At 42.8% G+C, this 24,264-nt stretch overlaps 1 protein-coding gene across 3 annotated transcripts in view; it reads right to left on the reverse strand.

Annotated features, from left to right (window-relative positions):
• Positions 1-24,264, reverse strand: part of LOC119396255 (uncharacterized) — a 44,716-nt gene that overhangs the window by 6,488 nt on the left and 13,964 nt on the right. Inside the window, exons 12-26 of one of the 3 annotated variants that reach the window (XM_037663379.2) lie at positions 23,202-23,280; positions 20,447-20,562; positions 19,853-19,929; positions 19,035-19,073; positions 18,900-18,947; positions 17,156-17,200; positions 14,662-14,706; positions 13,947-14,003; positions 13,698-13,727; positions 10,005-10,062; positions 8,155-8,216; positions 6,892-7,054; positions 1,575-1,701; positions 1,085-1,141; positions 236-312 (exon numbers count right to left, since the gene is read on the reverse strand). In XM_037663379.2, the coding sequence (XP_037519307.1) occupies positions 236-312; positions 1,085-1,141; positions 1,575-1,701; positions 6,892-7,054; positions 8,155-8,216; positions 10,005-10,062; positions 13,698-13,727; positions 13,947-14,003; positions 14,662-14,706; positions 17,156-17,200; positions 18,900-18,947; positions 19,035-19,073; positions 19,853-19,929; positions 20,447-20,562; positions 23,202-23,280 (1,080 nt within the window). The remainder of the gene's footprint in view (positions 1-235; positions 313-1,084; positions 1,142-1,574; positions 1,702-6,891; positions 7,055-8,154; positions 8,217-10,004; positions 10,063-13,697; positions 13,728-13,946; positions 14,004-14,661; positions 14,707-17,155; positions 17,201-18,899; positions 18,948-19,034; positions 19,074-19,852; positions 19,930-20,446; positions 20,563-23,201; positions 23,281-24,264) is intronic. The other 2 variants (XM_049417020.1, XM_049417021.1) reach the window with 2 other exon arrangements.

Raw genomic sequence — 24,264 nt, forward strand, 5'->3', positions numbered from 1 at the left:
GGCTATCTGGTATTCTTTAATGTGCATCGAAAACCCAGTACAAGGGCACATTTTTATTCTGCCTGCACTTTATGTATTCTTTTTGTAGAAAAGAATCAAAGGAAAAAATATTAGGTTCAGCTGTATCAGTAAATTACCCTTCTAAAATACCAAAAATGCCAATTTGTCAACTTGTAAGCTCAACACAAACAACATGAAAGGTGTTTGCAACTTCAATGATGTGCAGAGCAAGTACCTTGAGATCACAGCCAGCAGAGCTTCATTTTCTTCAAGCAGTCGTATCCTCTGGCTTGTCTGCTTAAGGAGTACACCCTACAACACCAAAAGCATGAATATTTTGTTACATATACCAAATCTTTTGGTATATGTAGCATACTCGACCCTATGTATATCAAGCTAAACATCAATTCAGAACTACCGTTGATTCGCTAGACTTTATTACTAAATTATTACAGTTGTATGCACAGTTGTACGTACGTGAGACCAAAATGTTGGTCTGCAGTATGATCACATCAATAAATAAATAAATAATAAAACAGCACAGTACGAGGCACAATCAATAACCACTGCTTACTGCATCGATGACACAAGCCCCAATTACACTCAAACCTCATTATACCAATCACATCTGCCACGAAAATAACTTCGTTATATCAGAAAATTCGTTATAAACATATATTTGTAACACTCTATGACAAGACTATTATTCATTTCCTTCGTTATAACTGATAATTTGTTATATCCGTGTCCGTTATATCGAAGTCTGAATGTACATGCATCTATTATGATGACCCTTTCTTCAAAAGGCTTGATATCAGCACAGGCTTACGAACATCTCGGTTTAGACAGCCGATTTCCCAGCAGCTCACACTTTTGCAGCGAATGGTCAGAATAGTGAACATTCAGGTTTTTGTGGGTTAACATTCAGAGGAACAAAAAGCAATCCTGAACTTTGGCTAATGCAGACAATTGCTGCTTCAAGCTTTTCTGTTTTTGTTTTTTTTTTCCCTGCAAAACTGTCCGAAATCTGTCAGGGAAGAATTAGATCCAAACTGCATGCTTGGAAGATCGGAAGTCCACTCACACCATAACAAGGGCCAGTGAAGTCACTCGTTTCAACATTGAGCACAGAAGCTTTCTTCTGAAAATGAGAAAAATAAAGGAAGGAAGGAAAAGCATGTCGATACTATAATCATAGGCCATTTGAGCGCAGAGGAATTACTGTTCGAACCTTTACTGCATTTAAAGTATCTTAAAAATGAAAAATCCATGTCACAAAGCACAGACAAGTTTTGGAACACAAGCAACATTGCACGCTCACACACACCATTTCCGACAGTAAATGCTAAAACAAGTATTCCCTTGCACTGAGAAACATCAGTATTGTCCAAATAAGAAAGAGGCTTGTGAATCTGACAGGGTTATTTCAATATAATGCTTACGAAAAATATTAATGAGAGCAACTCCTATACTTACAGCTTAAACAGTACTTTTGAGCAACGCCTTTCTAGCATTGTCACTAATTGCCTACTTTATCAAAGTGATAGCTCTTGCAACAAGTGTGGTCCGCTCACCCTTACTGAAGACGGCAGGCCAAAGTCCTTGGTCTGATGCTCATCAACATACCCTATCACTGCTGCCGAGTTGAGGCACGAGCTGTCTAGGGAGTCAAACCTCTGGTCCTCAAACCACAGGAAATCACTGCACAACAACCACCCAAAGGAGCATCAAATGATAGGAGAAATTATCAACCAGAAGGTAGCACAAACACAAAAATATTTTATCCTCTTCCATAAACTTCTTTTTTTGTCTGACAAATCTACAGAACACACAGGTGTGCACACAGGAGGGAGTCTCCCCCCCCCCCCTCTCTTCTTGTCATGCAAGAGGGGCAGCAAGTCAGCCCCATACCGTTACTCATTGGGACCTGCCCTGTGCTTGTTTAAAGGGACACTAAAGGCAAATATTAAGTCGACGTTGATTGTTGAAATAGCGGTCCAGAAGCCCCGTAGTGCTGCTTTTGTGCCAAGGAATGCTTATTTTGAAATAAAATCACGTTTTTAGTGGTCCGCATCGCGTTAGCGCGCTTCAAATCTGCCGCCTCAAAATACGACTTTCATACGTCACTGCTGCCGTTCCCAACGTTGCCCGCTTTTACTGCGCGGCCGCCGACACTAGTAGCAGCCGAACAGAAGTAGCGGGACCTACAGTAGCAACAACGGCGTTGCGGCAAAGTCTTGCTCGGATGGGCACATTCAAAGCCTTCACCAAGTTGCGATTGGTCTCGTAATCCTCAGTACGAAAGTACAGCGAGCACACACGCAGAGGTTTTGACTGTTTAGCACACTGGCGCAATGGCATGACACTAAGCCACTTCGAGCGTAAGGGTTCATTCCGTGGCACCCAGTGAAAAGACACACCGGTTTCCTTACTGCAGCACTGGCGTAGTGCACCATTCGAGCATCCGGCAATATCACACGCATGCGGCATTTTGTCGAACTTTCTGTCAGAGCGACTTTCACGAGCGCGCAAAACACGCACGGCAGTACGCGATCCCGAAACTATTACTGAGGTGGGCGAGGCGCAGTTCAGCGAAAACGGAACCTTTGAACCACGCGCGCCGTTCCCCATGGCAACGCCACGGAGGTTTTGTTTTCCATGAATCAAGCGGAAACGAACAACAGCATTTTATTACGTCTTTTGATGCTCAGAATGTTCTTTTTTTACTGCTGCTAGTTTGATTACTAGTGATTTATTGTAGGCCGACTTCCATACGTCATCGGGATCACTTCGAAAATGTCCCACTCGTGGCGCTCATCATGTGATACATTTAGCTTAATTTCTCGGTAAGTAGGGCACTGCTGTTGATAATATTGCCGTTTTAGAAGTTGTCATACATTGGGCTTTCACTCTGACATAAATTGTTATTTGCCTTTAGTGTCCCTTTAATGTGTAGGGTTATGGTCTAGGCTGTAGGTTTTGGTGATAATGGAAGTCGAGGACCCCTGATGTCGCATTCCAAGAGCTGCTTACTTCCAACCTTTATTCCTGGAAAACTGGACACCAAAGTTGGGCTGTCATGAGAAGGACGTCATTTCAATTTCGTTTTGCATCCACTGCAAAGCTTGTGTTCTTTCAGACTCGTCCAATTGGGGGGGGGGGGGCATTGCAGTGAAACTTGGCTCCCCCTAATGGAGAACCCTGTGCCCACCTATGGTAGAACATTACTTCGAATCTGGTGCTAGCAAGCAACTTCTGCAACATTCACAAAGAAACAGGGTGTCTACCGAGTTGACATTTCTAAATTCCCTGAGTTTTCCAGGTTTTCCCTGAGTGTCTTTGCTGAAATTCCCTGAGTGAAACAGAACTTTGTTTTATGTGAAGAGGGGTAGAGACCATATCGCTCGGTGATGTCACTCTCTAATACGCATTTTAGAAAATGAAAACGACTTAATCTCATTTGAATAGTACATAGAACAGATAAACCTCAATATAGCGAAGTTGGTAAAAGCGGCAACTCACTTCGTTATATCGAAACTTCGTTAAACTGAAATTCGACCTTTCATGCAAGGCATAGTTACTGAAGGATTAATCTTAAACTGAAAAGGCCACAAGAATGCTTGACTAATATGGCAACATGAAAAAACCTTTTTTTATTTTTTTGCGTAAAAAAATCAATTTTGTTGAGCCTGAGATGCAGCAATCACAGTTAGATGCCTTGCCAGAGTGTCACATGTAAAGACGAAACAAATGCGGGTTTAATGCACTGTGGAATGGCGCTTGTTCTGCTGCTGCGGGTTGTTGTCAAATCCTCGTGCGTTGCCCAGAGTAATGCAACGCCTTTGCTATCATGTTGCCCAACCGAACTATTTGCTCTCCACGAACGCACAACATCGAAAACCATCCCACGTTAGAAAAAAAGAGTCAGTTTCACCGCGAGAGCAATATAGTAAATCCGATAGCAACAAAGAGGAATTTTATATGAATATAGGCTAGCAGCTCGCTCCTTCAGGAAACCCAGCCGCTGCACTAAGAGAAGTGCCCTATCTATGATCTATGGCTCAGGGGCGGATTCAGGTACATAATGGGGGGGGGGGGGGTACAAAGGCTGAAGCCAACGCTCAGCAGTGCATTTTGAGGGACAGCCTGCCATCTCCAGCTGGGAGGACTGGGAGGTCCTACTCTCGTCTGGGGACCCGGCGTTGCAACTTGCTGCGGTGACTCGGGCTGCCGATGTCATCGCGGTGAGAGGCATGACCGTGTAGACGTGGCGTAGGACCGCGCAGTGGTCCAGGGACCCGGGGGGTCCAAACACACTTGCAAATAAAGTTTTTCTCTCTCTCTCTCTCTTGGTGGGTCACGCATATTTACAACAGCCCAGAGGGGATTATGGCGGTGCCTAAGAAGCCTTCGTTGGAAATGTGCATAGGGAAGCAGGAAAGGGTAGAGCAATGAGAGGTAGAGAGCAGGGACAAAATTCTCTTTACCCCTTTTGGACAATGGCAGGCAAAGCAACCTGATAAAGGGGGCAAACTGGACAACCAAGCCTAACAAAGGAGGTGGACGACAGGCACTGAAGGGAGGGGGCGGGGGCTGGCTTGGGGGGGGGGGGGGCGATCGCCGCTACCGCCTCCCCCCCCCCCCCCGCCGGGATCTGCCACTGCTATGGCTTCAACGGAAGTTTTGCAATTAGAGCACAACACCTACAAAGGTATGAGCCGTATGCTGATCCCCACTAAAGATACCGCGGCGCACGTGACCACGCCCGCTGGTACAAAGTACGCACTTCCTGTCGGACTCACGCAGCCAGCCCCCCCCCCCCCCCTCTCAACGCGCCGGCTCCTATCCATGTGCCCATCGCGCGAATGAGACTGTCGGCTCGTTTCATCTCTGCTTAAGCCCCGTTCGTCGGCAGCGCTCGCGCACTTTCACTCGCACATGGAGCATGCGACGCGCGGGGTGATGTAATCGCGATTTGGACTTGATAGGGAAGATCATGGCGAAGGCAAAAAATTCGCGTCGGAGTGTCTATATAATTGCTATCGCAAAAAAAAAGCAACATGGCTGCGGGCTAAGATCGCATGAAAGCACGGCAACATCCTGAATTACGGCACATCCGATTATGGTGGAAAAGTTACTGTTTTCCGACATCGCGCGCCGAATCGAGCATGTGGGACCCGTGCCGGTGTCGCGAATTTCGGTCGCCGCTATGGCTCTAAAAATTTTGTAATTCGGCTTTGTAGCAAACACCCACGTGGTGTGGCTGGTAATTGCCAGCTGCAGCCCCCCAAAATTTCAGTCGACTGCCTAAAACTTGTTTCAGCAGTTCCCTCATCGGGAAAAAAAGAAATAAAAAAAGCTTTCACTTGCTGTGAATGGGCCCGTTAGTTACGCTAGCTCTCGCCTGGAAATTTATTATATTCTTCACGGAGTCCTAAATAGCATCTTTGAAGCTCGGGATCAGAGCGAGTGAGCTCTCCGATAACCGCCAACAAGCGTCTTTTTTCTCGCCGATCGGGATGGCTTGCCAGATACGAGCCTTGTCGAAGACATCCGCTTCCTGCGCGATCGCGATCGCTTGCAAGATAACTCAAGCTCGTTACATCTACTGCTACCGCTTCTACAACTAATCATGCTTGTTACTTGACACGTGGCGATAACAAAAACACCATATCGGGCGCTAACGCACAGCACGCGCGAGAAAGATTACAGAACTACACCGCGTACTCCCAGAACATCCTGACAACATTGCGCGAAACGATGTGTCGTGGTTCGCGGTTCCCGCATGCTACGCATTAGCCGGATTCTCTCCCACTTCACCGCTCCGAAGGCGATGACAGCATCAAGGTGCGCCACTTCCCTGCAGCCGCAGCGGCCGTTTGATTTGAAAAATGCGATCACAAAATATTGAGCATGCGCTACCGCGACTTTCGTCGCCTTTCAATAAAGATACTGTGGATTTTCCCTGATGGGAGCACAATTTCCCTGAGTTTTCCCTGAGAATTTCCAGACTACCCAAAATCCCTGAGAATTCCCGGTTTTCCCGGTTTTCCCGGTCGGTAGACACCCTGAGAAACCTGTTTGCTTAGTGCCACCAAGTCTTTTTTCATCTTTGGTTGACTGAAGGAGTTTAACGTCAAAAAAAGTGAACAGTGAGTGACAAAATGAGTGAAACATAAAAGCCTCTGCAATTTGTGTCCCCAAAAGAGCTCGCCCTTTGTACCATTACACTTCGTAAAAGCAGTTGGCTCCCTAGCCCTGCTGCGAAGCGTGTATCATTTACGGCCCAGTGTCTGAGAGCGCATACAGCATGAAAAGTCAGTCTGTAAGATCGTGTTCAATGACAATCCTAAAGTCCAACAAAGTGTGCTGCCAAATATTTAAATATTTATTGGCTGATTACTGTCAAAAATTACATCCGTCAGTTAGTACAGAGGGTGCAAAAATATAGCACCAACAGAGAAATGTACAGCAGTAGGATCAGCAAGTAATGTCTGCAGAAAAATCAGAAAGACCAACGCATTCGCTTACAAAAAAGAAATTCAAAGAAAACTGGCAGGATAGTATTTTCTTTCATCTTAATAGACAATGTATAATTATTACCAGTTGTTTCTATTATTGAAGGTTTGGTATTGCCAATGCTACATAATGGCAAAGGACATAATGAAGAACTGGTTTTGTGTTTTGACAGTCATGGTACCGAATTCATCTTACGTTGAAATAATTCCTTAGGTTATGAGGGTCCTGTTGTCGGCAAAATTGATATTGCAAATAATTTAGGCACCAATCTGTCATATCATCTTGGGCTTGAGTGTTAGCTCTAGCTTCCTCTGTAATTGACACTGTGAAACATTGCCCTCTATTGAAGGAAGAAGTGAATCGTCGACTAACCCGAACCGCCGGGGTGCAAAGAGGGCCAGAACCTTGGCGCTGGCAGCAACCTCGTGCGCACTGAGAGGCCTGCCCACCACGACAATCGGCCGGCCAATCAGCAATGAGTAGAGGATGTCCTCCACTTTCACTCGCCTGTTCAGCACTTGAAGGAATATTGCTTCTGCGAAGGCAGAACATAACAGTCACACATAAATCTCTGACCCCAAAACAGAGCGGTAGTGAGACGGGAAAAGGACAGACCATTTAGGCAGTACCTAGGTGCCACACTACGTGGTGGTTGCCGTTTCCACCCTCCAGTTCACCAAAACAAGTTGTTGTGGCTCCTTGCCATAAGTTGTTAGCTACTATGGTATAAGGTTAATTTCCGCAGACCTCGTGCAATGCTCGTTTGAAGTCCTGTCGAGAAACAGCTTGTGCCGTTAAGGCAACTGTCTGCTATTGGTGCCCATTACGTAACATACTGGCTTCAAACAGTGTATGAATTGTTATTTTGTTTATGTTGTACAGTTCATTGCAGAATGATAAAATTGCTCACAGGATGAATGCCTGTGTTTACAATGACTACGCCATTTTTACTATGACGAGACTGCTCACAAACAGGAAACCCTGCTTTGTGGTATAACAGTGGTATTAGGTAGATTACAATAGATCTGCTCCCACTACACTTTGTTATTGATATACAGTGCACTGATATACATACTAGTACTACTTACATAGTCACCATATAATAGTCAAAGAAGCAGTTCGACAACTTCCACGCATGAAACCCAAAACAACTGTGGAAGATGTGGAAGCAGGATGGTTTATATCTTCCCACCTATGAATGCATGGACATCTTGAAATCGGAAAGAATCCGTGCCAGTTATTGCCCTAAAATGTCAAATATGCAGGCAACATTTTATTGTCTTTTTTTCCTTACTGGAAACGTGTGACATAAGGCAAAAAAAAAAAAGGCAGCGCACAAAGGGCGATAAAGAGGGTACAGAAACAAGGAGATTTTTCCTTTCAGTATCTCTCTGCAAGTGTGCTTGAATAGGCTCTCCACAGAGCTAGTGGGTATCTTCTAGCAGCTATTATAAAAACCAAGGTCTTGGTAAGCACATATGAGAGAAAAGTAAATTATATATATAGATGTTCTTGCTGGAAGTTCCGGTTCACATCAATAAGGCCAAATTTAATGATTTGAAAAAAAAGAGGTAATTTCTTGGTCTTCTCATGTCAGCAACTATTTCTGTTAAAAAGTGACGAGTTCATACTAACCAGACCCATCGTGGACGCATGTCTGCATGGCATCCCACTGTTTTTCCAGCGTTAGCCCATGCCTGCGAGTCGGGAAACGAAAAACGAGAATGATAAATGATAAATAGTGCAACTTTTTTTATTCAATTAAGCTACAAAATCTGAGACTAATCCATTCTGCATAATGTCCAACTACTAAGCATATCAATAATGATCATATTGCGTACTGAATCCCCAATGGCAAGGAATTTGGCGGATGCTTTTGGTCCAATAACCGTCGTCACAATTTGTTGTATTCTTCCAAATACTCACAGTGTGAGCGAGAGGGAATAAGCAAATCTGAACAGACGTTCAAAAAGTGTCATTAACACTTTTGAACGGGTATTTTTGTACTGTATGGTGCTCATATGACTAGTACATACTACCACCATACCACCAGTTCAGAATAGATAACAATCTGGTTCTTCTTCTTTTTCTGGCAGCTCAAGATTTCCACCAGTGGATGATGGCAAATGTGTAACAATGGCTTACAAACAAATTAATTATCAAATTACACTTTAAGCAGTTAGAACACAAGTTAGAGCTGAGCAATAGAATCTGGTCCATGCTTACGGAACATGTAATAATAATACAGAGTCAAGGCACTTTTGAGATATCACTCATCAAGCTTATGAAGAAATGCATTTGTGTTTTTACAACATTTTCCCAAAAATACATTGAAGTGCTCTGAACAATAACATATGCAGAACATCATTTCACTAGGCAATAGATTTTCGAGATGACTGCCTTAAAATAGCGGCCAGCCTAGGCGTGCTTTGAGCTACTACACAACTGCAATTCTGCAACTGCAAAGTGGTGTCCCAACGTATTATTTAAACAAACTTGTGATCAATTAATTATGCAGTTTATTGGCAACTATCATAAGTTCACTTATAGTTGTTCCACTAATAAAACAATCCACAAAAGAAAAAGTGGGGATATGCATCATCTCATTTCTATAATTATCAACGGAATTAGATCAGGTTAAAAAAATGGCCAGCAAATCTGAAGAATCAGCATGCAAAATGAGTATAAAATTAAAATCTGTCGCTGCACCGTGCATAAGCTGGCAGATAATGCTTCCATAAGCAACTCTGCAAAGAAAGCCAACTGATGCATAAGCACCTAAGTCAGATGTTGCAGCTACAATTTGTAAAGAAAAACTAAAAACCATGTATTCATTACGTCAGTTGTCAGAACAATCTGCGCACAGTGCGACTAGCCCGAAAATTTCATTGACAGGCAGGTGCGCGGCCACTGACAAAGGAAGTCTAAAAGGAAATGTTAAAAAACAGGGAATCTTCTAGAAGCAATGGCTCGATAGTGTAATTCCTCAACACTACGTATACAGTCATCAAAGATGGCCGAAGCATTGAACTTAAGCGTACAAGATGAAGTTATGCCAACTTAACGAGAAACAGTCTAAGTGTAAATGAAAGAGCAGCCTTTTTATCACACACAACCGAACAATGCAGTGGCAAATGCATTGCTGTCCAAATTGAAGAATTCGTACAGATGTATACCTGCCAATCTATCGTTGCCTGTTTTCATGATGTCAAAGCCGAGGCGAACTTTTTCTCAGTATATCGGCTTCTATCAGAAACTACATGTTGGAATGCAGAAGCACAGAGGTTACCATTCAGAACACTTTTGCGAGTGAAGCTTGTACCAAACTCCTTGGCTATAAATGAGTACAGTTTCGCACCTTAAGCTTGTTCACGTTTTACTTTTACGTGACAGCATACATGACGAAAGGAAAGTGTCGGAAAATGCAAATGTAAGGCATTAAAAAAAACAGTAAGATAAATGAGAAACAAATGCAGTTTACTAACTTGGAGCAGTCCGCAGGGTCAGCACATTCTTCATCCCTGCTCCAGTAGCTCCTTTCCCCTGTTAAAACAGACAAAGAACATCCATAAGGCAAGCCAACGTGGTATGTGAACACTAATGTGAAACACATTAGCTTGAAGGCATACAACAGCTTTAATACACTAAAGGCAAATAACAATTTATGTCAGAGTGAAAGCTCAATGTATGACAACGTCTAAAACGGCAATATTATCAACAGCAGTACCCTACTTACCGAGAAATTAACCTAAATGTATCACACGATGAGTACCACGAGCGGCACATTTTGAAAATGATCCCGATGACGTATGAGAGTCTGCCTACAATTAATCACTAGAAATCAAACTAGCAGCAATAAAAAAAGAACCTTCCGTGCAACAAGAGACGTAATAAAATGCTGCTTGTTCGTTTCTGTTTGATTCATGGAAAAAAGAACCTCTTTGGCGTTGCCATGGGGAACGGTGCGCGTGGTTCAAAGGTTCCATTTTCGCCGAACTGCGCTTCACCCGGCGACCTGCTTCGCTCACGCAGTCGCGTCTCAGTGATAGTTTTGTTATCGGGTACTGCCGCGTTAGTTTTGCGTGCTCGTGAAAGTCGCTCTGACAGAAAGTTCGACAAAATGCCGCATGAACGTGATGTTGTCGGATGCCCGAATGGCGCACGCCACCAGTGCACGCCACCGCGCAGTAAAGGCGGGCAACGTTGGGCACGGCAGCAGTACCCAGACGTGTGAAAGACTGATTTCAGGCGGATGATTTGAAGTGCGCTAATGCGATGCGGGCCACTAAAACGTGATTTTATTTCAAAATAAGCACTTCCTTGGCATAAAAGTAACACTACGAGGTTTCTGGACCGCTATTTCAACAATCAACATCGACTCAATATTTGCGTTTAGTGTCCCTTTAAAGAGTTTTAAAGGGACACTAAAGAAAAAATTACACCATCTCCCGCTAAAGGGGACCATGAGGCGATGCGAAGCCGGAGCACTTGCACTATCACGTTCCGTTGGCGTTTGTTGGGCATGCTACCGACCTCGCGTCGTGGAACGCGAAGAGGGACGCTACGCGCGTTGTATCTTCCATCTAGCCTCGCCGTTAATTCTCACAGGGCGAGCGGGGAACGCGGTCGACAGGCGGGCGAGAGGGGGGCAGCGTAGGAGAGGAGAGAGAAGGGGAGGGGACGCGCATGCACTCGAGCTCATCGCGGCGTTGCGCAGGAGAGAATTTCGGCATGTCTAGCCCGCGCTTCAGAGGATGAGTGGAAAGGGGGAGGGGAGAGGGGTATGGGAGAGGGAAAGTGAGAGAGGTAGGGGAGAGGGAAAGTGAGAGGAGGTGTGTGGAGAGGGTATGCGCATGCGCAGTAGGGGTGGTCACGCCGCACACCACCACCACCACCGGATTGAGCTCCGCCTTAAAGGGGTGGTGCCACCAAATTTGTGGCTTGCGCGTTCTTTGCTGTAGGTGTTTCCTATAGCTCCAGGAAGCATGATGCACGCACCAAGATGCATGTATTCTCGCTAAATAATTTAATATCGCCTTTTGATGTGGACAACTTTCGGTTTCGGTTTCTGGGCGCCAAGGTTGGGCAGTGACGTAGAAGTGTAGGAGGCGTGGTCACGTGACCACACAAGGCTGTGACGCACATAGCCAGGAAGCGATCGAAACTCGGCGAGTGATGTAGCAACCGATGCTTTGCCGGTACTATAGTGAACTAGAATGTATTCTAGTTCACTACAGCCGGTACGTACGTTGCGGAGGTGGCGGAGGTGCGGAGGCCACTCACGTTAATACAGCAGATTTGGTGTGACGTCATTACAACTTTCGTTGCCTATCCTACAGATCTACGTCAGTGTTGGCGCGCTCACGATGGATTTCGATCGAGAGAATGGGCATTTAGGTACACTTTGGCAGTGAATTAAAATATATTCTAAACGTTTGCTGTGTCCGACCCTTCGTGTGGAATGTCCTTGCATACAGAGGAAACCAACAACAGGCTTGTATTAGCCTCGAAATTTGATGGCACCACCCCTTTAAGATACTTCGCATCTAACATATCAAGTAGACAAGGGCTGTTAAAATACTAACCCAGAAATCCTGTTACATTTGTTTTGTGCCCAGACAATGTTTAGTATAAGAAAAAAAAAATCACATGTCAGGGGTCTGTGTACTACTGGCCCGCTTCCATATGGGGAGTTGCGACGCTGTCACTGCTTTCCACTGTCCTACAGCCGCAATGCATTTTCTTACATAAAACACAAAAGCACGACAGAGAACCATGCCAACGGCATCACAGATGTGGCATTTTCACGTACTTGCCATTAGAATGAATTAAGCGAGTGAGCAAATTCAGTACAACACTATTTAATAAAAATGACTACTGAAATGCGGTTCTGCCAATGGTGCAGAGCTTGATAAAAATTAAACTCTTTAGTCACCACTGTCAGTGTCAAGGGTAACTTTCAAAAGTTCTTCTTCCAAAGAATCATACAGAAATATATAAGTAGCTTTTTATTATGCCTTACAACATGCTGCAATGATGTTTTTATTATAAATCACAGTACCTTTTAGTGACAGAATTACCCTGAGATGCCACGTTTTCGGCCAACTGTTCATGGAATGCTCATGTTGATTCAGTTGTTGCGAAGGCCACCAAGTCAACTTTATACAGCGAAACCTCAGACATGCCTCAGACATGCGCCAGCATGTTTAAAATCAACGCCGTATTTAACATACATTCGCCCTACGCTTGTGCCGTGTGGGACCTTTGCAAATTACTTTAAGTGAAAAACTCGAAAAAAATACAGAATAGAGCTGCAAGGTTTGCCCCAAACCGGTACTCGAGAAATGACAGTTGCACTAACATGAAAAGTGAGCTGGTATAGGAATTACTCTCACCCCGTCGAAGGAAACTGCGGTTAAAGCTCCTATATCAAATATTTCATGGTAAAACCAGCATTCGAAAAGAAATGTACCTTCACAGTCCTCATTACGTCTCTTCGCGCAATGATCATTGTTTTAAGATTTTAGAATATTGTACTAGATCTAATTTGTTTGCTAATTCATTTTTTGTTCGATCCATCAGTGAATGGAACCGCTTATCAAGTGAACAAGTGTTCTGTATCAATGAAGATGTGTTTTTCTTGTCATTGTATCCTCTCTGCTGCAGCGCCTTCGGGCTAAGCGGGGTAATAATTGAATAAAGAATAAAGAAAAATACAGTAGACTCTCGTTAAACGGAACCTGAGGGGACCAAGAAAATATGTTCCATTTAACAGGAGTTCCATTTACTGAGAGAAGAACAGGGTTGCATTATTCATGTACGAAACCAATCATATTGGAGGCAGTTGTTCCATTTAAGCAGCAGTTCTGTTTAACAGATTTCCATTTACTGAGAGTCTACTATAGACTAGTACTAGAATGTTCCGCTGCAGCTTAAGGTCATGCGCTACATATACCTTGGTTTCTCAATTACTTGACAACTTCTGTATACTAATGTCATTACAAGCTTTCTCAAGTATTGTATTAATCTATTTCTTCAATGTAGATTGTTATTTGCCTTTAATGTCTCTAAAACATAAGAACCAAGTTAGCAATTGCTGAGTGAGTACTCTATGTCACAGGATTACGTTATGCAATGTAACAGGGCTCGTGAAGTATCAAAAGCTTATGCCAACTTACACATGCACACTTTTGGCGCTTGCACCTTCTCTAAGAGCAACAGTTGGTAAGAAAGAATAAAAGAGACAAGAGTGAAACAAAGAAGAAATCATTATTAGTCACACATGCACATACTGGCAGAGAATGCAGTAGCTTGGAAATGGGGAAACAAAATTAAAAGCAAATTAACTGGCTAGAGCGACACAGCAGTTATAAGCCAGGCAGTTACAGTTACCTAAGAAAGGCACAAAGAAAAGTTGAAACATTTACCAGGCTCTTCGATGCTATTCCCATTTCCACTGCTTCTCCTTTGCCATAGTAGCTGCTCTGAAGAGAAAAGGAAAACAGAGCGCAACAGAAACCTTACACCTTGTCAAGCATTTGCACAGACAGTGATTATTTCCATTGCATACTTTGTCAGTTAAAAAAATATACCACAGTAATTTGTCAATTTGTTAAATTAACAGTTGGAAAGCAACAGCTCTCGACTTCAATTACAAATCCAAACTTATCTCAAGCCGCAGCTGCCATGCTTAAGTGTCTCAATTGAATATTGAAGCCACAAAGGTGAAGTGATGACTTCTGTTCATTTGAGCATTCTGCTATTCTGGGGCAAGCGTAAGCAGTCATCTTGCTTTCCAAATGTCCATTCGTGCCCTCACAATTTGTAAAGCGCTACGCTTTCATGAGTGGATATAAGCGCAGAAGGGCTGGACATGTTGCCCGGCGAATTGAGAGAGAACAGGTGAGCATTCTGAAAGCGAGATGCTTGCGTGATTTTGAGTCAAGGAAGCCCTAAAAGAATGAGCTACCAGAATGAAAAAATGAGCTAGTTCAGAGTACATCACAGTGACCCATGCGACTAGTAGACGTCACACCATGACGGTTTTCAACGAGAGATGCGAGTTAGTGTGTTCAAAGCAAGCAAGCCAGCTCCCGAGCATGCTTAGCGTACAGCCGTGCTAAACAGTTAACACTGCCTCACCTTTCCATGTAGTCCGTATCCTGGGTGACCTTTGCCCTGCTGAATCTACATGCAAAGCAGCAGCACGAGCAGCACAACAGTAAGGACAGCGTGCAATGCATAAAGACACAATGATAGCATGCAAAACTATCCAAAACTTTATTTAGAGAGTACCCAACCAGAAGCCCAAGATTGCATTTCTTGCTTTTTGTTTTCCAGGTTTACTCCCTTCACATCTTCTCAGTTACATCTCGTATCAACTATATCTCTAAAATTTGATGGAAATGTAATATGTATGAACTCCAATGCAGGCAAAATTTAGGGTTGCACAGCTTCTCTTGAAAGCTGATACTAATTTCAGTACTCCACTAACTGCACACTTTGAGTAATTCCACCTAGGATTCAAATGCTGACTAAATAAGGTAGAAGTTCAGGGGACGATGGAAGCTTGAAGCAATGAAAAATCCTTGGAACACGAGGCGTTGCTGTCACTGGCTCCAGCGACACCCGTGTTCCAAGTATCTTTCAAGCGCTGGCTAGCAGCTTCTGTTCGACAATTTCAATGTGTGGTCTAAATCAACAACTGAATATTTAATCCGAGAAATGTTGAGAATAAGCTATATGAACATTATAATTTGCATTGCAAATAATGTTCTACTTAATTAAATAATCCGTTTTGTACGACGCGTGTTTGCTGCCATCCGCAACTTCATGAAACTTGCGTAGCTTTAAGAAAATTGCCATTGCCAGAGTAGTTACAAAAGCCACTATAAAGAGCATACTAGACATTTCTTAACAAACCTTTAGGTTATGTCAGACAGCATAATACAGTAGAACCCCGCTGATACGTTTTTGAAGGGACCGTAGGAAATAAACGTAAGAGACTGGAAACGTAAGAGCCGAAAAACAGGAAAGACGACAAAATATTTAGTGGCACAGAATTTTATTTCAATGCTTACGAGCAGCACGAAAATTGGCGCGCTCACACGCGATCTAGTCGATGGATAGAAACGCGGAGCTGGGGACGGGCCTCATCCACAGAAATGTAATCAACGTATGTGATTTTTTTTAACACCAACAGCTGTAGGCATGAAAGAACTAAGCACACGCAATCACGACCAGCGCGGCGAGTCCGACCGCGAACCGCGCGCACGACCATGCGAGCTCCAACCAGCTTGAACTCCTCCCATCCTCCGGCAAATAACGATGATGATGAGTCTACGCCAACGCGATGGCAGAATAAATGCCAATCTCGAAGGCCTTGCTTTCGCAAGCAATTACGTCATAAACGCCATGTTTGTGCAGTGCAAATCTCAAAGGCTATGCTTTTGTCGAAGGCCTTGCTTTCGCGAGCAATTACGTCATAGACGCCATCTTTGCAATAAAAATCTCGAAGGCCATGCTTTTGTTTGCATCAATTGAAAGATCCTGTTGCTTGCGCTTCTCATGCGGCTAATATTACGGTCAAACCAGGCCAAGCTGCGTGAAAATGCACCATGGCCGCTCTCTTCGGTAGTCACTCGGTCGGCTCCGAGCGCACTTCGCGACGTATTATACAGGAACGGTCCGACAGTTACGACGTAACAGCGGGGTTCCCAATACAATGTATCCTATGGGAGCTATGCCGGGACCGGCGGAAAACGACGTAACAGCCGAGAAAACGCAGCAGTGAGGAACGTAACAGCGGGGTTCTACTGTATAGCTAGTGTAGGGCTAAATTGCTTCAATACATTATCAACTCTTTACTGGCACATGCTCAGTGCAAGCTGCTTATAATGATCCCACTGACAACATCTACCAGTTCAATAATGGGCACTGCCCACTAAGTCACATATTGAAGCTGTATAAAATCAGTGAGGTTACAAGACCACAGTTACAGTGAAGTTACAGTTGCACAAAGCTGCTCTTTCCACTTTTTTCAATGCCATTATATGAGTTCAGCACATGCAAATCTGCCAAATGAATACTGCGTATACCTTGCTAGCATTCACCAAGTACTATTTTACCAGAACAGCAAGGTTATGCAAATCAGTTGGATTTCTGTTAACTTCTGGAAACTCTTCCAGAATAAAAAAAATTGCTGAAGCATACAGAAATGTGTTTGTAATTTGGTATGGTGATCTTTGGTTATCAAAGCCATAGCCTAAATGCATATTTCTGTAGGAAAGCTCTGCCATAGAATTTTTTTTCACTACTAAAATTTCTCAGCCACTAAAATGAAAGTAATGTTTCAAAAGAATGTCTTAACAGTCTAAATAAACCGTAGCATTACTCTTATAATATTGCATCAGCACAAAAATAAACTCTGGTTTCACAAATTACACTTGCTTACAGCAAGTGTAAAGCAGAATAAAGCAAGATTTAAAGCAGATTAAAACCAAGATGCAAAAAAAAAACACATTTTTACTTTTTGGTCATGGTACATGAATGTGTAAGTTTAGGGAGTACTGGAGGCAGTGCTAGGATCAATATGCGGTAAAAAACAACGGCAGCAACACTACAGTTTTCTATCTACCTTTCGGGCTTGTTTGTCTGATATGCCAAAACCTCCACGAAGTTGCTAGAAGGAAAGACAGTGACAGCAACAAAGTTAGCCCACCTTATGTAACAACAGATTTGTCTTCCAATTCTTAATCAGATCTAGGGACTACCCTATAAACACAGGAGCACCTTATTTCGAAAGCAGCATACATTTTCCTCCTTTTGCAGCCTCCACTAATTCATGTAAGCCCCATAATTATGGGAGGCTGCAAATTTTCTAAGTGCTTCAAGTGAAATAAAGCAAGGCTACTTGATCATGATGAAAGAATAAAAAACTTTTATTCAATATTCAGTGTCATAACTCCATTGATGCACACAAGTCTCGTGCAAGCAGTGCGCAAGTTTTAGAGACGATGTGCTTAAAAGTAAATCTGCACTCTTTCCACTCTCCTTCACTCCTACAGTCATAGATCATGCATGCCCAAACCTGTGCCCGAGTTAACTTTGATCATCAGTAAAAATACAAGAGTTCTACTTATGTGAATACGTCACCGTACTGCTTTGGTGATATACTGATTGCAATAACTGGGAAGAGTATGTATGGAATCATGCAAAAAGCCTACGAACATGACAGAGCCGACATTATCATCATGAACATGATAGCGGTGATAAAGCTGACGTGATAGAGGTGAGAAACATGATAGAGTCAATATAGCAGCAAAATGCTAGCTTTAGGGCATCCAGCTTCTCCCAAGGAGTGGCACAAATGAAAGAAAACAAAAGCAGCATTGTCAACAATCAATGAGCACACGACAAGCACAGTGCATATGACATTGCACAGCCTTGAAGACGTATTTCACCACATGCACAGCACTGACACAGCCATGCATTTCATGAACATGCTCATGCTATGTATCTAGCGACATTAAATAACGTGGCACATCCAGTACATTGTGAAGATAAAACATATATATAGCTTCTTTGTGTGAGAGGTTATGCTGAAGGTAGAATTACAATGTGCAGAGCCAAAGAAATAGTACTGTAAAAAAGAAATACTGGTTATCACTCCTGTCCGTAGGGTAAACAGTGATAAACAATTCGAAATTATCTGAAACAATGGTTTTACAATAAAAATGACATAATGCAAGACATTATTTTGCTGCTTTATTTAACCAGCGTACCTTCTGACAATCGCAGCAGTGGAATCCACATTAACGTTCCCAGTGCACTAGCCCTATCTGCTTTATGAGCACCAAAAAAAGATAATCAACAAACCTGTTGCGTGCTCTCTGCCTAAAAGCTGTAACGATTACACAGGCAGCAAGCATTCTACCAAAAGCATATAGTAAATCTTAGAAGTGAACTGCCATGAACATTTACCTTTGGCTAAATTGATTTTAAATGATTAGTACATTATTACTGAATCAATGTTGGTAAAGCTGACTAGTAACTTTCTCACTAACAGCCATTAAATAGCATCGAAGAAGATGACACAAACTAGGCTTCTTGCACAGTCCAAAATCTCGTCGTACTTGCGCCAATGCTTCGGACCGAAGACAGCATCAAAACAGTCCCGAGATTTAGCACCTTAATCATAAGCTAAGTTCCGCAGGTATATGTATTCATCAGAACCTGCACAGTACCGCCATCTACTGCACAAAAACGTTGTACGCATTCAATTTGTCAAGAGTCGAAAAAGTAGTCTCTGTCGGATACAAACATAGCTGGCCTAAAGCCTTTAAATAGTTAGCAATTGAATGTATAAATCCAAAGCATACCTGCTCCTTTTGTCTTGCAATGAGTCTCCATAACAGAGCTGCCTTTCTCTGCGTGTTAAGTTTATCGGAGGAAGCAGTTTAGTCACTTACGCACAGAATTCTTTGATGGAGAAACAGTACAATCAAGCAACTTACCAGACTCACTAATTCTCCTGCTTTCAGCTTCAAACCTGCCTGGAAGTGAAAAAGCAACGCAATAAATTTTCAGACTTTCAAGCAAGCAACAGAAAAACTTGTATATGCCTTGAATGAAAATGCTGCGCACATGAACAAAAAACAAAAACAAGAACAGTAATATTGTAATGACAATGGTTGTCAAACATCTTGATAGAGTAGCATAAAAACGAGAACACAAGGCAGAGAGGAACACAGGCAAAGCACTGCTCAGACCGCAGATTAAGCCCAAAAAGGAAAAGAATTGGAATACAATCATTAGATTACCTAGCCCCACTGAATGTGGCAAAAGGTGTAACAAGTGCACAGTGCAAATCACTTGCTGCATGCTCTTTCCTTTGCCCATTTACACTAATTTAATGTCTTCGATAAGTTTAGTGAACGTTGACATAAGGTAGAGCAAATGTCGATACCTCATTCGATGCTTAATGCACATTATGTGATAATAATAATAATAATATCTGGGGTTTAAAGTCCCAAAACCCCGATATGATTATGAGGGACGCCGCAGTGAAGAGCTCCGGAAATTTTGACCACCTGGGGTTCTTTGACGTGCACCTAAATCTGGGCACACGGGCCTCAAACATTTTTGCCTCCATCGAAAATGCATCTGCCACGGCCGGGATTCGATCCCGCGACCTCACATTATGCGAGGAAATACCAGCACAGGCATCCAGCTCTTGCACATTTACAAATGAGACATAAGGCGCACATAAAGCCATTTGCATGTAAGCTCTCGAGACCCCTTAAAAATCACAAAGACTAAAACTGCAACTTACTGCATAGTTCCTCGGGCAGTGGCATGCTTGCTATCGAGTGGTTAATGCTTCCGTTCTCCTTTTCTCTTTCAACTGCGCTGCAAATCAAGTGCACATGAAAAGCAAGAAGAGGTGATTCTGCCATACAACACTTCAAGAAGACATTAAATAAATTCTGCAAATTTTAGTGTCTTTTTTTTAAAACAACTTGGCAAGGGAAGGAACCACTAAAGTTCAGGAATGACGAGACATGATGAAGACGCAGATAAACGTGTTGCATCATCTTTGCATTTTAGTCTTTCTTCTGATAATGAAATGCATCTAACTCATCTGTCCTCTTGGTCATTAGTACAGTAGTGACTTTTTAAACTGCAACACATGTTTAGCCAGTTCTGCCAACAGACTCTGTTAAGTTTAAGGGAAGACATAATTCCTGACATATTTTAAAAGACTTATGTGCTTTAAGGGTTTTTCGCATCTTGAGAGTTGTGGTTTAACACTTGGGCCTCTCCAAAGAGACAAGGAATAAGTGCCACTAATTGTGCATGATGCACATACAGACACTTCAGTGTACATGAGAGATATGAGAGGTGCATTGAAACAAGCTCCTGTTACCCTTTCTCCAGGTGAAGATGAGAGAAGCAGTCGAGAAACCCACTGTCCACGTCCCACTTGCCGCTGGCCGCCTTTTCGAACGGCAGGCACTCGGGGTGAGCAAGGCGATAGTAGATCTGGAAAAAGAACAGCGTACAGGAGACTACTAGAACGACGTGAACTACAAGTGCGAGAAAATGCTTATATTATTTTTCTCACAATTTCTGCTGTCGATTCCCACTCTACATTATATTCGCATTATGAATATATTAGACAACTCTGTCCCTCTCTTCAAACTGCAGTGAGCCCAACTCTAGGCACGAATGGCATAAGATAAAGCCAGCCCTGAGGCATTACAGCTTCCAAACTGTGTTCTTTATTGTAATGCTAAACATTAGTATATGGACACTCAGCAGTATTTCTCTAGAGGAATGCTTTTGCTGTGGTGATGAATCAAAACCAAAACCTTGTACAGAGTCGCAGAATGCTCCAGCTACTGAGTGCTACAATGGTTGATCAGTACACAAGCAACCTTTTGCTTGTTTGACAAAAAAGCACTGAAAAAACAGCGTCTCTCGCTTCAGCGCTTCATATTCATTAAATTATGGCAGACAAATGTTATGATGGCAGATAAACTTGATAAGAATGGAGACTGGACTGAGTTCTTCTTGCCACATCATCAACTTTTATGTTCCTCACATCATCTTTCAACAAAGAATGTTAACAGTTTGCAGAAGACAGAACTAGGGGTGTGCGAATATTCGAAAGTTCGAATATCTTTTTAATAGTGTTTGCTATTCGATTCGCACTGGAATTTTACTATTCGAACAATTCGAACTTCCCAAAGACAAATACAGTCAACGTCCGATTGAAAGTGACCCCTTCAGATTTTCAATACAGTTCACCCCATTACACTCTCTTATTGCGGCAAAGCTGCCTTTCAAGCTCCGTTATGGTCGAACTTAGCCAAGACACATCAACGTCCAGTTGAAAGTGGTCCTTAGATTTTCAATATGCTTCACCTCATCACACCCCGGTATTGCGGCAAAGCTGCCTTTCAAGCTCCGTTACGGTCTACGGTCCAACTCAGCCAAGAGACAGTCAACGTCCGATTGGAAGTGGTCCCTAGATTTTTCAATATGCTTCACCTCATCTCACCACCGCATTGCGGCAAAGCTGCCTTTCAAGCTCCGCTACGGTCGCAAATGTATTAACTCAAGAAAACGCTGGTTCCAACATGGAGATGAAAGATGTGGCAGAGGTTGGTGGCTCAATAATGCTGTTTTGGACCTAAAATTTGGGCAGAAAGTCCGAAAAATCGGACGCCGAAGCTTTTTAGCATCCAAAATTTCAGATGTTATATATCGACGTCTACAAGGCAGATTTGGAACTCCGGACTTGAAGGGAGCACACCCTTGTCCGCCACATCAGTTGGGCTTCCACAGAAGTTGAAAGAGGATGAGAAGCTGAGGAAATGGCATCTTTGCCTATCACGTGTAAAGTGTTGTCGGCAACACTTTGGTTGCACCAAATCATGTACATAAATACAATTCCACAACTATGAAACACCACCCCGCCAGCCCTTCATCAACCTAGCGAAAAGAAACACTTTCATGTTGCTATCTCATAAGAATATACTGAGGAATCCTCTCTAATTTTTTTTCTGCAATTTCGCTTTGAAGTATTAGAAAAATATTCAAGAAATATTTGAAAAATATTCTATTCGATTCGCACTCCCACTTCAATATTCGAATTCGCTTTGCACCCAAAATTTTGCTATTCACACAGCTCTAGAAAAAACTACTGTCAAATGTAATAAATCTTTGTGAGTGAAAGCACCTTCAGGTAATCTATGTAAAGTGCATTTCCTTTTTTCTATAGTCGCCAAATCTGTTGTGCAAAATATTGCAGGATGCCAATATGAAAACTGCAATAGAAGTGCATTTATTAAATATTGATATAGTGTCTCATCCTGCTGCTGCTATTGTTAATCTATGATTAGGCAGATTTAGCATAGCTGGTGACACTTTTGTAACTTGTTTTTGCTCCTGTTAGCAGTATTTCGCTTTTGTTGAAAATTAGTTACAAGGCACAGAGACAATCAATACTGCGTGTAATACTAATTAAATGCTGTAGTAACATTGCAGGCCGGGCCCCCCTGTATTAAAAACATGCTTTCCTATTGGTTACACTGCTAACTCCAACGTTTTAGCTTGTAATCAAACAAGCTTAGTCTCCCTTTCAGTATCAGTTCTCTTGGTTTCTCTCATTATCTATTTCTCTTCGTTATATTAAGTTCCACATCACAAATTAATTTTTGCTCATAAAACATTTTATTTATTTATCTATTTATTTGTTTATTTATTTATCTGAGTGCTTACATGCAGTCTCAAAAGTAGCTTGTCTCAATCATGTGTCTGAACAATCTGCTCTCACTATTGCTCATGTGCTATGCCCATTTTCTCCATTTCAGTGAAGCTGAAAAATTATAACCCAAGAACTTCTTTTGGAGGAACAAGTCTAATTTCAATAATCAGTACAGCCCTTTTTACATTGCTTTCAGTCATCCAAATCGTCACACTGTTTTCCCAGAATCTTTTCTGTCAAAGAGATAAGGGAGGTAAAGGGGGGACTACTAGTCCCCTTATCAAAAAATTTCCTCTGAACTAAAACGTCCTCTACCTGCACTTCTTTTAAAATAATCAATGAAAGAGTTGTTTAAAGCATTTCCAAAAGTACACGCAGGTCCACCCTCTTGATAAAAGGCTGCACTTACACACATTGGTTGACTAGACCTTGAGCACTTGTCATGAGATGACACGTGGCCATTTGAAACGAGACTAGAGGCTGATGCCCTGGAAAAGAAAAACCGAGGAATAAAAAATAGAACTCATAAAATCAACGAAGGTTCAGTGATTTCACTTTGAGAAAGCAACTGGCCTAACGGGATGCACTAAGTAAGCGGAGTCCACAGAGCAAGCACACCAACTTCGGCCAATTCTTAACCTAGCCGAAAGAATGCATGCCAGCATCAGTGTTCATGTTAAAATCAATGTTTACATTTTTTGCTAAGTCTAATCAGCTTTCTCAAGAGAAGAAAAGACAGTAAGTCATTTATTTGCCATCTCCACAACCATGCCTCCTTGGTGGGCACAGAAGGGGCATAGACATACGATACATACTGGTCATTGGAGCTTTGGATTATGCCAAACGCCCCCAAGGTAAAGCCTGGTAATGGGGCTTTATACGTGGTGGCTTTATGTCGTGTTTCATGACCTGCACTCAAGGTCATGATGCACACATGGTGTAGCTTCTTTACTGTGTCATCCCTCCCTGTGCAGCTTCCAACAAACACGCTCATTGGTACAAGAGAAAGCACTTAAAGCGTGCAACAAATCTCTGTAAACTACACTTTTTCTTGATGGATATGAAAAATTTTTGCGACAATCACTTCGTGAAGCAATAGACACCGATACTGAAGTCAATGGGCCTTTTCCGGGTCCGAACAGCACCTCCAGTGGAGATCTCCGAAATCGAAACTGGTGGCCCTTGGTCTCCGAAATTGTCCAACGCGCGCCGGTAGACAATCTCGGAGGACAGCATTCGTGCCTTTCTTTGGGGAAAAAAATTGCAAGGTAGTGACACCAGATGTCGCTTGGTCCGCACCTGTCATCGCGTTTTAGCCACCAAAAACCATGGCGCCTGCCTCGTAGACGCCGGCGCGCATGCGCACACTACGTACCCGGAAAAGGTCCATTGATGATTACTTGGAAAAGTGGTTCAGGACCGCTTTATGGCGATATTCTTAAAATGTGTGGCGTAAGACAGTAAAAAATGAT

This window comes from Rhipicephalus sanguineus, chromosome 6 (assembly GCF_013339695.2).
Source record: "Rhipicephalus sanguineus isolate Rsan-2018 chromosome 6, BIME_Rsan_1.4, whole genome shotgun sequence".
NCBI classification, from domain to species: Eukaryota; Metazoa; Arthropoda; class Arachnida; order Ixodida; family Ixodidae; genus Rhipicephalus; species Rhipicephalus sanguineus.